The sequence below is a fragment of the Chiloscyllium plagiosum genome, chromosome 24, assembly GCF_004010195.1.
Source record: "Chiloscyllium plagiosum isolate BGI_BamShark_2017 chromosome 24, ASM401019v2, whole genome shotgun sequence".
NCBI lineage: Eukaryota > Metazoa > Chordata > Chondrichthyes > Orectolobiformes > Hemiscylliidae > Chiloscyllium > Chiloscyllium plagiosum.
The window spans coordinates 34984391-35000923 of NC_057733.1; the positions used below are offsets into that span (position 1 = coordinate 34984391).

Genomic DNA, 16533 nt, shown 5'->3' on the forward strand with positions numbered 1-16533 from the left:
ACCCACTGTCACTTTCTGCTTCAAAGAAAACTGCAACACATGCATCAGGATGGTAATTTAATAGTGCCCGATGCATGAACTAACTCGAGAGCAGAGGTGAGTGCAAATGCTTAGAGAGCATTTTTTGGTCATCACAATTCATCTGACCTTGAATTGAATCAGTACCTCCAGTGTAAGGGGAGGGGAGGGGTGGACGGGGATTTGAAATGTATGGAAAGTGGAGTTGCTACCATCTGTTCTGCACATTTTTCTCATTGTCTTTTAATATCCATCAATGTACTTTTGCGAAGTGGGGTGGGGGTGTGAGCGAGGGGAGAAAGAAATGAAAGGAAAATGCACCTAATTCTCAGAAAGTGGAAAATTCCTCAGAGTTAATGTGTCAGTGGTCAATTAGAAACTTAATGCTAAGTGACTCAGAGTAGAAACCTATTTATTGAAATGCTCAAAAGCAGCAGTGAATGGTCCAGTGTTAATCTAGTTTAATTAGTGATTCAGAGATTATCACTTTAAACTGGGGCTTGCTCAGCAAGACCAAGTTGCCCTGTCAGGATGTGTTTGTTACAGTAATCACCTTAGATAATGCAGAGTATTGAAGGCAGCCTTTTCTTTTGTTTATTTCTAGATCCATAAGGACAGGCCTGAGCCTCCTCTGTGAGGAACTGAGGAATGAAGGGGAGCCCAAGAAGAAGAAATGCAAACTTCCTGGGAGGGAAAGTAAGGAACAGGAGTACAGTGGAAATAAGACTGGGTCAGAGGTCAGTAAATCGTTCTTGATTGTGTAACAAAGAAATGTGTCTAATGTTTGAACTGTTTTCTTTTGATGGCTAAGTTAATAAAGGCAAGGTCATGTATGGAGCTGAACCACGTTGCTAAGCAATATTCCTCCAACTTCTTTTCCACTTTCTCCTGGACTCAGCTTATGGCTGAAGATACAATAACTTCATCAAGTTCAACATCCTCATTTAGGGAGAGAGAAATCAGCCAGTGAATTCACTCATAAATATGAATCCATGACTCCTACTGGAAAGAACATGCTTCTTAACAAGAAGTGAACAGCAGCCCTCACCAGCCATGTCCACTGCACAATCGTCATGTTTACCAATGTTCTTTGTTCAGTGTGTATTGTATATGTAGTCACATGGGCAAAATACTGGACAGTGAACAACACACCTGCTGACTCCTATGTTACAACAGTGATGCAACATCAAAAGTAAAGCACCTGAGGGCACAAAATGACTTTGGTTCTTTTACAAGTTGATCGATTCACAGGATTTCATTAGATATTAGAGGAAAAAATATTTTACAGTGACAGCAAGATCTGCTAGATTATAGGAAGAATTTGATTTGATTTATTATACTCACATGCACCTAAGCACAGTGAAAATATTTGTTTGTGAGCAGTACAGGCAGATCATAGTAAGCAAGGAGATACAGATCATAGGGTGCTTAGACAGAGTGAAGCATACAGGTTACACTGTGCAGGAGGTGCGCAAAGCAAGATCAACATTAACAAGATCAACACTATTTGAAGTTAGAGAGTCCATTCATCAGCCTAATAACGGCAGGGAAGAAGCTGTTCCTGAACCTATTGGTGTGTGTTCAAGCTGCTGTATTTTCTACCTGACGAAAAAAGTTGTAGGAGAACATTACTGGGGTGGGAAGAGTCTTTGATGATATTGGCAGTGTTTCCATAGCAACAAGATGTGCAAGTGGAGTCTATGGATGGCAGGTTGACTTCCATGCTGGTCTGCACTGTGCACATAACCTTCTGTAGTTTCTAATAGTCTGGGCAAATCCATACCAGGCCGTTATGCACCCAGGCAGTATGATTTCTATGGTGCATCTGTAAAAGTTGGTGAGGGTCCTTATGGACATACCGAATTTCCTATGCTGCCTGAGAAAGAAGAGGTGTTGTTGTGCCTTCTTAATCATCGCATTTACATGGGAAGTCCAGGACAGCTAGTCTGTTATCATCACTCCGAGCAACTTGACTCTCTCAACCCTCTCAACTTCCACTCTGTTGATGTAGATGAGGGTATGTTTTCCTCCTTTCTTTCTGAAGTAAACGATCAGCTCCTTTGTTTTGCCGACATTGAGAGAGAGGTTGTTGTCATTGCACAATGACACCAAGCCCTCAATCTCCTTTCTATATTCTGATTACAATACTGAGTCTGAGATTTTTCAAACATTGTACACTAAATTTCCTAACACGGTTTGATTCAGTACTTTGTTTTCATTTTTTAAATTCATTAATAAACCTTCAGCTTTAAAGACGTCATTTACCATTCTGAGCTCTGGAAGGCACACTGAGTCTGAGAGGGCTCAGGGATATTCTATAGCTGCATTTAATGCAAAGAACAAAAGTTGTTGTGGTAACAGCATAGTATAGCCAGTGTGAATGCATCAGGTACACAAACGAGGTGAAGGACAAGGACAGAGCTGTTTTCATTTCTGTCTCTAGGTCTCTCTGAAAAAGTCCTTTGGAAATTTGAAAGACTACACTGAGAAGAAAAAAAAGTAATCATTTCTCGTTGTTCATTCAAGAATGCACAATAATGAGTCATCAAAAGATGCCTAGGCTATGCCATACCCATTACATCAATCTTTAAATTTATGTCTGACAATCCAATCTCTCATATGGCACTGAAGTAAAACCAATCTCCCAGCAGGGAGGTTTGATAGTGCCACTTGGGAGGGTTTTAGCTATTATGATGGGGGTGTGAAGGGGGGTACTGGAGCAACAGGTCAGTAAGTATAGAGACTGGGGAAGGGCTTAAGAGCAAGGCAAGTATAACTAAGAGGAAGATCAGTCAGGAAGAGGCTGGAACTGGAGGCTTGGACTGTATTTGTTTCAGTGCAAGAAATATAACATGTAAGATGGATGAACTTAGAGCTGGAGTAATGCATGCAGTTAAGAAGTTGTTGCTATCACAGAGAGATGGTTGAAAAGGGGACAGGATTGGCAGCTTAATGTTCCCTCTTAGATGAGACAGAAGAGGAAGCAAAAAAGATGGGGGAGTTGCAATACTGCTTAGGGATCATATCACAGTTGTGTTGATGGAAGACACACTGGAGGATCTTACAGTGAGGCATTATACATAGAGCTCAGGCATGGGAAGGATACAGTCACAATACTGGGCTTGTACTGCAGAACTCCCAGCTACCAGCAGGAGATCGAGGAAGAAATATGTAATCAGATTTTGGAAAGATGTGAAAATAAAATGGTGTTGTGGTGGGAGATTTTAACTTCCCTCATATTGATTGGGAGTCCTTTAATGCCAGGAGGTTGAATGGAGAACGATTTATTAGGTGTGTCCAGAAAGATTTTTTGAAACAGTGTGTAGGTAGTCCAACAAAGGAAGTAGCCATACTGGACCTAGTTCAGCTAAACTTAATTAGGCAAGAATTGGAGACTGTGGATTGGAGCAGCTGTTTGAGGGTAAATCCACATCTGACATGTGGAAGTTTTTTAAAGGTCAGTTGATTAGAGTGAAGGAGAGGCATATTCCTGTGAAAATGAAGGACAGGAATGGCAAGATTTTGGAACTTTGGATAACAGGGGAAATTATCAGCTTAATCAATAAAAAGGAAGCATACCTAAGGTCTAGGCAACTGAAAACAGACAACGTCCTTGAAGAATATGGGGAAAGCAGGAAGGACCTTTGTCCACTCACCTATCATATCTATATTCATTTGCAACTTCTTTATATCCTCTGCAAAATTTACTTTTCCACCCATTTTTGTGTCATCAGAAAATATAGCAACCAAACAAAATCACAAAATGATTTCAGAAAGTTACTTCAGTTTCAAATTCCTATGTTTGTATATCTTTTAACTTCCATCTCACGCATATCAGAAAGTTATCGAGAACATTTGATACTGATGTGCAGGAAAAAAAACAATAAGTCCCTCAAGCTTGTCCCAACCATGATCAAAACAGGCACCTCATGATCAAAACAGTTCCTATCTCTAGCCCCACCTGTCCCGTCCTGTCCCGTCTCTCAGCCCACCTCCTTCCCCACCCCCACTTTCCACCCATCGATGCGATTGGCTCAGAGGGGCAAGCAGACAATTTTTTTTATTATTGCCTTGATCGGGACTTCCCAAAGAGGGGTCCGGGCCCCAGGAGGCATTGTGGGGTCCATGACAGAAATGCCTGAGGCCTCTCTCTCCTGACTCTCATTGGTTATCTCCTCCTCCTCCTCCACTCACCATGACAAGTTTCAAGTTGCGAAATGGGGTTGCAGTGTGAAAAGGCTTGGGAAGCAGTGGTCTAAGAATATTTTGGTTTATGGAGGACATTGTCGCCCATGACCTCCTCTTGTGAATTCTTGTTTCTGCATCATGTTCCTCTTTTATGAGTGCTGATGGATGAAGGAAATGCAATGATCATTCTCATTCTATGTTCTACATTTCAGACCACCTGTGTTTTCTTCAGGAAATATTTCAGATTCCCCATGGGGATCAGGTCCATCTGAAAACATATAAGTGATGAACAGTACAGTGGCAATTCATTTGATAGCATCCTTCAGGCAGATCAGAAAGGAAGTATAACTTTAACAGGGTTAACTTTTCAAACTGTTTACATTACAGTTTTGAGAAAGAACTAATTAGCTTTCAGAGTCACTGTTGGTGACTTGGAATATTGGTATGAGATAGAATTTAGTGTTGTAATAATTAAACGCTGGCAATAGGCACCAATCTGAGCAAATGTTGGCATTAACCTCACATGTATCGTGGATTTCTTTCAGATGAAACCAAAAGCGAAAAAGGACACTCCTCAGACCAACCTCACATCTAAGTTGGGAAAGTACAGCTCAAGGCCAAAGCAAAAGGTATTGGGTAAAGCTGCAAATAAATCACACACAACAGCCATTCTGAAATCAGCCAACACCAGCCATTTTAGGGGGAAAACAACAGCCCTGCCTGGCAAGATTCAGAAACAACTGGGAAAAGCAAAGACCGCCTCAATCCCACACAGCCAAGAGAGAGCCAAGCATAGTACAGCAACTTCTGAAAAGGGTAAGTGCACTGTTAGAAGATCTGGAACTAGGTTCTGAACTTCAGAAAAGCAAAGGTTTCCATGAGTCAGAAAAACCACATTCACTCACTTCATGATATGAAAAATGTGGAAACCTGAGACACATTGCAAAAATGATAGAAATACACAACAGATCAGTCAGGATCTCAGAGCACAGGCAAGTAAATAATTATGAATGTAATCTTTTGTTAGGACGGGAGAAATGAATAGCATTTGTATGGAAATGAAAGAAAAGAGTAAGAAAGCATCCATTCTTCTCCTCTTCAACATACTTTTTAAAAATTAATGTTAGCTTATTGGAATAAACATCCTTTTTCCTTCCAACCTCCATTGTTCTACATAGGTATTAATACCAAAGAGGCTGACCTTCAATCAAATGCAACAAATAACTGGTCATTGGCCAATGTTGTGTCTTTATTGGTACATTGAAATTATTTTGATCATTATTTATATGGGTCTTGTCCCATATTCACTTGCTGCAATCATTGCATGACTTTGTAGCACTCATTCTGGAGCAAACGTACAGATGGCAGGAGCTTAATTTTATATCTAGGTCACCTATGCACACAATCCATTTGTTATAGATGCTGAAGAACTTAGGCTCCCTGTAATTGCTCTTTGGAAACATAGGAGAGTTTCCTCACCAGCTCTCCAGCATATTTCCAGGTCAGGAGTGAGGGGTAGGCATGTAAAATTGAAGAGTTGGTTCCCCCACCTCCTGACCACCCCTCAGCTATACCTCAAACTACCACCCACATCAAATCTGAGGGTGATTAAAGCATTAGTCGCCAATAAATAGCCAGTTAAAGTTCTCTATCCGCCTCCGTCACAGTAATCTATGCAGTTGAGAAAGGTGGAACAAAGGAAGCAGGGGCATGTTTCCTCAACCTTAAGCTAAGTACATGAATGAAGTGAGTTGCCTCCTTTGGGAGATGTCCTGTATCCATTGGGGGCACCATACTCCTTCTAAATGTTACTATCCCTCCAACCCTTTATGCCAACTCCCTTGGCCTCCAGGACCTGATGCTCCCCTCCTCCACTTCAGTTTCCGCCACCCCTCCCGGACTCACTGGTAAGTCTCAATATCATGGAGTGACTCCTCAGAGCTGCTTCTGGTCCCATCAGGGGCAACTGAGCTCTCGAGTATGTGACCTTCTTTCTCTGAGGCTTGGATGTTCTGCTGTCCGTCCATTAAGACCGTCCTCAGCATATTGGTAGCCATTTGTAACTTTTTCTCCTGAATGTGAAATTTACTCAGTGGGGAGTTAGCGATTGATACAAGAATTCTTCCTGTTACATATTTCTGGCATAAGCTCATTGATTACCAGATATCATTGCCTTAAGGTGTACATTTGTAAGTTATTCAGTTTTATTAATTTCCTGTGATGTTTCACACTTTGGGGAACAAGCAGTCCTCTGGTTTGAGGGTGGGGTAACTGAATCAGAGCAAGCAAGTAGATTTTAATTCTCACTTTAACAATCATACTTTGAGCCATTAATTTGATTTTCTGTTACTCACAGTAGTATAGAAAGCTTTGCAGACACATTGAGCAGTAGAGCAGTTTGGAACAAAGGAGTATCCATGCAGTGGTGACAGGACAGAGTGAGGTGTACAAAAAAACCAAGGCATGGCTCATGAGAGACATTACCATCAGTGTGACAGGATTAACTAGGTAGTGTCCTTCATCGATAAGCACGTAAGAAATTATAATGGAAACGTCTACACAAAAGTCTAACTAAATGTGAGTCTTGTAAGAGAGAAAGTCTAAGTGAATGCAAGCTTTCAAACATAATATTGACCTGCTAATTGAAGATGCCAACTTTATTTTAAATCACAGCCTCAAAAATAGAATCAGGCGAAGAAGATGGTTTATCGACTAGTAAAGTTCCTTTTTCAAAAAGTAAAGCAGCTCAGAAGACTAACTCTGACATGAAAAAGAAACCCGGAATTCAACCGAAGAGACGGGCTGTTGGAGTCAAAGTGCAGAAAGCCAGCAATAAGAAGCAGAAACAGGAAGCTCAGGCATTAGTGACTGAAAAGGAATGGATGTCCACAGAGAGTGATGGCTTCTCTTCAGATGCTGGTCAGCTAATTTCTGGTATAGTACCATGTGGAACCACTAGAAATGATAACATGGAGACAAACCACTCAGTCCTAGTGTCTCATCTCTACACAAGCAGCAGTACTAATCTTCCTCTTTTTTTCATTCAACAAACTAAGTTGATGTGGTACCTGCTCCAGTCATTAATTCTGGTTGTGCATTGTGCACATTCAAAGTCCTTGGTTCAGAACGTTGTTTTGCCTTTCATCCTAAACCTCATATCTAAATTTACATACTTGTTCACTCATTCTCAGTGAGCAGTCAGTTTCTGTATACTGCACCGCTTTACCTTCATCACTTTGTACCCCTCCAACCAGTCTCCCCATAATCTTTCCTGATCTAACATCCTAAGTTTTCAAGACTTTTCTCTGATTCAAAATATATGCTTTTGAAATAAAAGGGAGACCTTTCTATAACAGTATTATTATGGCATTGATGGATTACTGCAGTGGGTTTGCACAGTACTTCATTAGAGTAGCACTAAGTTATCAATGCTTAGCAGGGTTACATCATTGGATGTGCTTATGTCTCCAAGTGAATCATAGATATCACCTTGACTCGAACAGGAGGTTACTGAGAGTGAGTGAAGCACCTCAATACAAAGAGGGAAGCTATTAGTTCATCGATCTGCAGTCCTTTGTCTTTTTGTTCTGTTGTAGTGACAGGAACTCAAAATCCGGTTGGCTGGCTATGATTTTCCTGGCTAAGACTCTTTATAAAGTTTCAAAAACAATACAAAACTTATAAAAACTTACTGCTCCAAGAAAGTGAGGAAATCAGCTCCAGCACTGAACAAATCTAAACAAAAGAACAGGACTTATTCAATTAATACTTACAGGTATCCCCTGCTTTTCGAATGTTCGCTTTACGCCAATTCGCTTTAGTACCTGTTTTCGCTAACCGAAAGAGGATTTTCGCTTTTACGAAAAAGCATGTGCAGCGAGAGTGGCGCCGCCAGGCGCCTTCACTGGGAACTACACTCAGGCATCTCAGCATCAAGCCGCCATAGCTTTGAACTGTGTCTGTGAGCATCTATGCTTTATCTCAATTTATTTTGTGCATCCATTAGCAAGATGTGTCCTAAGGTATCTTGTATCTCCCACCACCCCAACCTCAAATGGCCTTAACTATATGCTAGTGCTAGTTTAGGTTTTATGTGTTATTTGGTATGATTTAATAGATTATTCTTTGGGTCTGGGAATGCTCAAACATTTTTCCCATTTAAGTTATTGGTAATTGCTTCTTTGTTTTACATCATTTTGACTTCCGAACGGTTTCATAGGAGCACTCGATTTTTAGGTATCGGAAGGACACCTGTATGCAGAGCCGTGGGGAGTGTTGCCCGACAAAGAGACCTAGGGATGAAAGTTCTTTGTTCCTTGCAAGTGTAGTTACAGGTAGACAGCATGGTGAAGAAGATGTTTGGCACACTTGCCTTTATTGGTCAGTGCATTGACTATAGGAGTTGGGAGGCCACATTGCAGCTGTACAGGACATTAGTGAGGCCACTTTTGGAATACTTTGTTCAATTCTGATCCCCCTGCTATAGGGAAGATGTTGTGCAATTTGAAAGGATTCAAAAAGATTTACAAGAATGTTGCCGGGGTTGGAGAGTTTGATCTATAAGGAGAGGCTGGATAGGCAGGTGCTATTTTCCCTGTAGTGTTGGAGGTTGAGGCTTGTAGAGGTTATATGGATCTTATAGAGGTTTATAAAATCATAAGGAGCATGGGTAGCATGAATAGCCAAAGTCTTTCTCCTTGGGTAGGCTAGTCCAAAACTAGAGGACATAGATTTAAGGTGAGGAGGACAAGATTTAAAAGAGACCTAAGGGGCAACTTTTTCACACAGAGGGTGGTGCGTGTATGGAATGAGCTGCCAGAGGAAGTGATGGAGGCTGGTACAATGCAGCATTTAAAAGGCATTTGGATGGATTTGTGAATAGGAAGGGTTTAGAGGGATATGATTCAAATGCTGGCAAATGGGACTAGATCAGTTTAGGATATCTGCTCAGCATGGACAAGTTGGACTGAAGGGTCTGTTTCTATCCTGTGTAGCTCTATGACTCTGTGTTAAAGTAGAGGCTTCCCATCAACATAAACCCATTATAATTGGAATGTTCATCTTGCTTCCCAAATGGAAAACATTGCACCTTTCTTCCTAAGTAGCACACCCAAAGCAAAACAAGCTTATAAGCTTGCTCACCTGCTAAAGTGAGGTTGATATTAGTCAACAGGCACTGTTGCAAAATGAGAGAATCCATTTTGGAGATAGGAACAACTGAAATCTTGAATTATGTGTCTTCTTGACAGTTTGCAATGTATGATCTGAAACCCAAACCAGCTGTAGGATAATGCAGAGTGATGAACTTTTACCCAATAGCTTGTCTTCACATTGACTCATTGTCAAAACAAACACTGATGCAGTAACATCACCTTCAACTCTGTGTTTTGCCCAAATGATTTGAGTATTAGGAATAATTGAATGGACGCCTGCACAAACCTCTTGGCTAACTTGTCTATTTTCCCCCAATCTTTCTTTGCTTCAGATATGAGTGAAGATGACAACAACTATAACAGTGCTGATGGCAGTGATGCCATCACGGAACTGCCAATCAAAGACTCCAACCTGGGGCTGCGCACAGAGTACTCAGCAAGTCTCACTGCAACTGACATTGGTCCATCACCTTCCTCTGTTGTGAAGCTGGAAGCCAATCAGAAAGCAAAGAAAAAGAAGGAAAGGCAAGGCCTCCTCGGTAAGTAACTGAACTTACATGGTATTGCTTGGCCATTGCAGTTCAGTAACATAAATGGTAAAGACTCTGGTCATGATCAATAAACGTATTGAAATGGTGCCCTTGAATTTGACATTAACTTTCGCTTTCCTATACAGTTGTATATTTGATATGAAATAAATAAATGAATAAATAGTGCAGGTTTTGTCATGACCAAATGCTGCAGGTACCATTTTGAGTGTTATGCTGGGAGCAATGCAATTCAGAAATACTGTGCCGTGTAAGGTTGTGTTTCTCCCCTCTGCGTCCCCCGATGTTACTTTGTAGTGCTATGAGTATTTGCCCCTTGTGATTATCTCCTATCACTAACTGACGGAGCCATTATCTGCAAAACTGGGTTTCTCACTGGCCGTGCCATTGGATAAAGCATTGACCTATAGAAACTGTTATTGTTCATGACTTGAAGTGTGTGTCAGATCGTTCACATTTTGATTTTTGTCATTTCATTTCATTTGTGAGAATATTGTGGAATTCTTCTGTGCCTACCTTTGCCTGGCCTCAGGGGTGTGGGGGGATGTACAGAGTTCTCTCTTGGCTTCTGCAGATGCCTTTTGCAATGACTGACATCAGGAACCACCCAGATAACAGTAGAGCACATAGACAGCAGTAGGTTACAAGAACACACTGGAAATTATGCAGTGAGACACTCGGCTCCAGACTCCCCAAAGCCTGCCTACCATCTACAAGGCACAAATAGGAGTGTGATGGAATATTTCTCACTTTTCTGCATGGACAAAAATTCTCAAAAGGCTTGACAGCACCAAGGACAAATCGGCCAGCTTGATGGCATCCCATCCACAATCTTAAATATTCACCCTCTGCACCATTGGCCCACAGTGTGTAGCATCTACAACTTGCAGCGTTTTGCCAAGTCTCCCCTAAAAGCATCTTTTGAGTCCCTGGCTTCCACTATTTTGAAGGACATGAGCAGGGGACAATTGGAATAATCACGATCAACAAGTTCCCCTCCAATTCACGGGCCAGCTTGGTTTGGAATTATATTGTTCTTTCTTCAATGTTGCTGGATTAATTTCCTGGATCTCTCTCCCTCAGTGTACCTACATTAGTTGGACTGCAGTGTTTTATGAAGGCTCTTGCCAGAGATGTTCATATCCCATAATTAAATTTATAACAAATATTGCTTCCCAAATGTTTGGGATGGCTCGGTGGCTCAATAGTTAGCACTGCTGCCTCACAGTTCCAGGGACCCGTGTTCGATTCCAGCTTCAGGCAACTGTGTGGAGTTTGCGTATTCTCCCTGTGTCTGCATGGGTTTCCTCCAAGTGCTCCAGTTTCCTCCCACAGTCCAAAGATGTGCAGGTTAGGTGAATTGGCCATGCTAAATTGCCCATAGTGTTCAGGGATGTGTAGGTTAGGTGCATTAGTGAGGAGGAACGTAGAGTAATAGGGTAGGGCAATGAGACTGGGTGAGTAACTCTTAAGAGAGTCAGTGTGAGCTTTTTGGGCCAAATGGCCTGTTTCCACACTGTAGGGATTCTATTCTATGAAATCAGATCAGTCACAAAATGAATGGAGTGCACATTTTCCTTCTTAAAAGCTTAGCTGAGGGCAAGTCTTCCCTTTTAAATTTAATTATTGTAGCCATTCAAATGGGTATTACATCCACCCTCAAATGAGAGCCAACTGTCAAAAAACAGCCGTAAAAGTTCCAAACAAAAGCCTCATAAATGTACTTTGCAATAAAATCTGTTAATGGGGACCACCTGCCACATGTAACCACAACTGCATATTTCCATTCCCAGTTATGATTTTATTATTAGAAAAAAGAAACATGTCCACAGGAAACTTGCATGATCGGCACGTGGCCTAGGGCAGCTTCCAAATGGATATTGCAAAGAGCTGCTGCTGCTGCTGATAAACAATGGCAGAGGGAATTCATTTATTCAAACCTCATTTTACTTCACAGCTGTGCAGAGGGACCACATACAAATAAGGACTTATTCTGCAGCAGCCATGAGTGGTCATTGTTAACAGTTACCACTATTACAAAAACAACTCATTTCCCCCATCCCATACTACTTCATCTTAGAAAAGCTCAAAGACTTGAGCTAAGTATCTATAATAATTGAACTCTCTCGAAACTTGAGAGTCCACTATAACGTACAGAGCTTTGTACATATGTGGCCATTCTCCTAAAGCTTTTGCTGCTGTGTGCCGGGATGATTAAAGGTTACTCGATGCATTGCTCGTGTTTGATGACTAGGGAGGGCCAGGTTCAGACCATGGTGACTTCCTGCTTTACCTCTTGAACTGGCCAGTGGGTGAATTGTAAATTCCACTTCTTTGTGCTTTCAGGAACTCTTGGATTTTCCAGCGCAGATGGAGATGTGAAGATTAAAAAACGTCCTGCCAAGCATGGCTTGGAATCTAGCAATGCAGTTAAAAAGACTGAGAAGCTGCCGGCCATGAAGAAAAAAGCGCTGAAAGCAGGGGAAAAGAATAAAAAGATGATGAAGAACTCCAAGGGGCCAGCGGAGGTGACGATTTGGCACCATTTTGAATCTGATCTGCGGCCCCTGCTGCATGATGGGAGATTACTTCCTGGCGCTTCTTCTGTACCTGCAAAATTGGCATCTAGAAGGCAAACCAGGAAAGGTTCTGCCAATAGATGTAAAAATGTCACCAGGAAAAACAAAGTGCTGCAAGCTACTTTTAAGGTCGGTTTACAAAAGATAGTTGCCTTCAAATCCAAACAAAAAGTCCTACATTGTTCCCCATTAACCACTGTGAGATTGCAAATATTTAACTCCAGACATTTTACTGATAATTTGTATAACTTCAAAAGGTTTCAGTCACATTTATCTTCAATTCAAAGTGACAGCCTCCTTTTCCCAGTTCTGTTATAGCTACCAGTAAAAAAGTCTTAATTGTTTTTAAAGTCCCTGTAATATTTCCAGTTTCAGTTTCTTTGCCACTTTATTGCCCATGTTCGGCTGACAAGACTGGAACACATTAACTACAGCCAAGTCTCCAGCTGCCGGCATTGTTTCTTGGTGTCAGATGAGAGGAAATCATTTTGCACAGCAGGATGGGTTTCATTGGGGATTGATCCTGTCCTGAGATGTGCAGTCCACAAGCACCTCAATCACTGACCAGTATCGATCACCCATTGAGGATAACTAAATCTGAAACTTAGTTAATATGTCAGCAAAGGTTCGACTTAGCATCGCTTCTGTTTTTAAACACCACAGCTCCAGATCCCCCCCTGCCCCCACCCCCTGAACTTTAAAGCTTTCTATTTCACATGTGACAATAGCAGGACAGATCTCACTCTGAATTCCCTTGACTCCCACTGTTTGAACAGCAGTCCTCAGTTCTGTGTTTCGTTGTGATAGCTCAGCCATGACTGGAGGCTAACAGTGCAGAAACTCTCTGGCATGATCCCAAGACCTGCTACTGTGCGATACTGTGTATTACTACAGCAGTCTGCTGTGCTGAGAAGATTGCCAGAATCTTAAATCTATGCTGCCCACAATTCAACAGAAATGAAACAACTGCGTCTTAAGAGTTTCACCGGCTCTCTCTTCCCATGTCTGCATGCTACAGATTAATAAAGGCCAGTTTCAAAGTGTGGTATCAGTGATGTGGAGCCTGAAGTGGGTCATACTCCCCACCATACTATGACACACCCCTCCCCATTGTTAATTCCAAGAACTCACTCACCGTCCCAATGGATTAGCCTTATAGATTTGAAGGTATGTTAAAATTTTTAAAAGTTTCTTCTATCTTCTCTCACCATTGGCTGATTTTAGCTACCGAGGTGACACTGCCCACAGGCCTGAAAGACTCTGCCTCTCCACCTCCCTCTCCTCCCTCTTTGACCACAGTTTTGGACTATTCTCCCTGTATCTCCATTTGTCGTATACTTGGCACTTTTCCTTTAAGGATCACTTGGGACTAAATTAACTGGAATTTAGAGAACTAAGTGGGGAGCAGTGGGGGAGAATCTCATAGAAACCTATAAAATTCCTACAGGACTAAAAATAGTCAATGCAGGAATGATAGTCCTGATGACCAGGGAGGAGTCCAGAATCAGAGGTTAGTGTCAGAGAGGTCACAGAAATGGGGTAAGCCATTTAGGAATGAGATGCGGAGAAATTCACCTAGAAAGTGGTGAATCTGTGGAATTCTCTGCTGCGGAAGGCATCTGAGGCCAAAACATTTAAAGAAGATGTTAGATATGGTGTTTAGGGTTAAAGGGATCAAAGGGTGTGGGGAGAAAGCAGGACGAAGGGACTGTGTTGGACGATCAGCAATGATAATATTAAATGGCAGAGTAGGCTTGAATGGCTAAACGGCCTACTCTGCTCCTATCTTCTATGTTCCTACATCCACATGAAATACTTTGAGACCATTTTATACAAGTTCTTGTTGTTGTTGGATGTGATAATAACTGTGTTCTTTGTATCAGCCTATTGCAGCAAGGAAGACTGGCTTCCATGTCTGTCTGCTTCTGTCTTGTCCGTGACTGTGGACATATTCTTGCCGGGCTGCAATTTATTTTTCAGTGATTTCTCAAAATATTTACTTGTTTAAAAAGCTTTCTGCTGCTCTGTGCCTGGTCATGTGATGGCATGTTCGTGGTCAACTTTGCTCCATGCTCATTGGTAACATTTTAATTTCAAATAAATAAGTTAAAAAATAGCACCTTTGAATAATTAGCAGTCAGAATTGAATCCGTCATCTGTATACCAAAGAGAGAGTGAAAACACAGCATTGAGGTCTGATCACCTGCCTGCCAAATAATTAGAATATCTGGTGACTTCTGAGTATCTTTATCACTGCACAAAATTAAGAGGTGAAACATCTTCGTGGTTTCTCAGTGAGGGTACAAAGGAGAATTCCCTGTTTGGTACTCGAGCTGAGCTCTTCAACAGGCAACTTCCTGATGAGTGGCAACTGTTTCAGAGTTGAATGAGTTTTAAAAAAGTTGTTTTCTGTAGCTCAGCAGCTATAAATCAGCGCAGGTACACAACTTAACTCGTGAGGATGTTAGATTGCAGAAAGCCACCCTGTTCTGAGCGCTGTAAGGGATAGCGACCACCGACTGGCGTTTGACATTAGAAGGTTCTTCAAAGACTTGCCATGAACTTTGGAGTATTTGCTCTTCATTTGACCGTAATTAGAAATTTCCTGGATGAGTTGCTGCACTGTCGGCCCTCATCTTACATCGTGTAGTCAAGAAATTAAGACCCAGCAATCTGTCAGAAATATGAGTAGCTTAAAGGCTTATAAGCTTGGCTTTCAAGTCACCTCATATCATCACCAGTGAAACTGACTCCATCATGTGCTTCAGTAAACACACTAACATGCAACCTGGCAAATCCCCTAAGTCCCATTCCCTCACAATCCTACTTTCAGTGATGGCAGAAGTGACTGTGGAGTATAGGAACAATGAACTACCACTAGCCAAATTGTGCCACTGTCAATGTAATCCTTTGAGTACTGAGGGAAAAATTGAATGTTGGTCAGAAATAGCACAAGATTACAATTCAAATTATGCAAAAAATGTAGGAAAGAATTTTATGAATTCTGCCATCCTCAATAGAATTGAAGGAAGGGACATGTTTAAAATGCAGCGTGTGTTCTGACCACTGCCTATCCATTCATTAACTGTGACAGAGACAGGTCTACTCTTAGTGGGTAGTCTGGCTTTAACTGGGTGAGCTCATTCATGGTGAGGGAACCTTTTGGGATTCCCTTTACTCAGCAGAGGCATCCCTTGCCTCATAGCATCCCCTTAATCTTCCCTAAACCCGCACTTTCAAAACAGGCCTCTACCCCCTTAAGTCCTTCTACTAGAACAGCCAAGCTCCACTGATACCCTGCACTTAACCAAAGTCTGGCCCCTGTTAGCAGCTCTTTTTTAGCAGTGCCTATAGTTTCAACAATGACCACACTCAAACCTGGCATTGTGAGCACTGCGAGAGCCGGAGAGCAATCAGGTTGGTCAGCAGCTCTTTAAGGCAGGGCACCCAACCCAGAGGGGGGTGGATGTTTTGCCCCAAGGTAATTAATGCCACCCAAGTGATGCAGTGTGGCTAATGTTACAATATACATTATAATGTGTAGCATCTATAATATTCATTGTCAAAACTCTGGATGGAGAAATGGGAAGCCTTGCCATCTAAATAACTCTGCTGATGGAAACATCTGGTGCACCTTCCAGTGCTCTGGTCATTGTCTGCTATCACAGTAATCAAGTACTTGACAAATCATGGCAGTCAGTCTCTATCAGGTATTTGACAGTGAACTTCAAAGTGACATCAGAGAAACCCCAGTTTTGGAGGGCATTGGGCTCATTGCTCCAAAGGCACCATTTCCTTTCTAGGGTGCTCTAAGAATGTTCCTTGTTTTTGTCCATCCTGTAGCTCTTTATTAAAACCGGATGTAGTTTAATGGTATATAATTAGAAAGTTGTCAATATTCAATCCAAAAACACAGCTGTGGAGCAGTTGACTGTAATGGCAACACTGGATTTCAAACAAGAGGCACAGGACTGCAACTTTCTATTTATGTTTGTAGTCACAGTGCTTATTTAGTTAATACACTAACCTGAAGACTTCAGCAATTTA

At 41.7% G+C, this 16533-nt stretch overlaps 1 protein-coding gene across 6 annotated transcripts in view; it reads left to right on the plus strand.

The window, feature by feature from the left end:
- The window catches only part of bahcc1b (BAH domain and coiled-coil containing 1b), a 248555-nt gene that overhangs the window by 172543 nt on the left and 59479 nt on the right, over positions 1 to 16533 (plus strand). For 5 of the 6 annotated variants that reach the window (XM_043714770.1, XM_043714775.1, XM_043714769.1 and 2 more), the window contains exons 15-19: positions 623 to 755; positions 4752 to 5022; positions 6880 to 7140; positions 9692 to 9898; positions 12254 to 12615. In XM_043714770.1, the coding sequence (XP_043570705.1) occupies positions 623 to 755; positions 4752 to 5022; positions 6880 to 7140; positions 9692 to 9898; positions 12254 to 12615 (1234 nt within the window). The remainder of the gene's footprint in view (positions 1 to 622; positions 756 to 4751; positions 5023 to 6879; positions 7141 to 9691; positions 9899 to 12253; positions 12616 to 16533) is intronic. The other variant, XM_043714774.1, reaches the window with a different exon arrangement.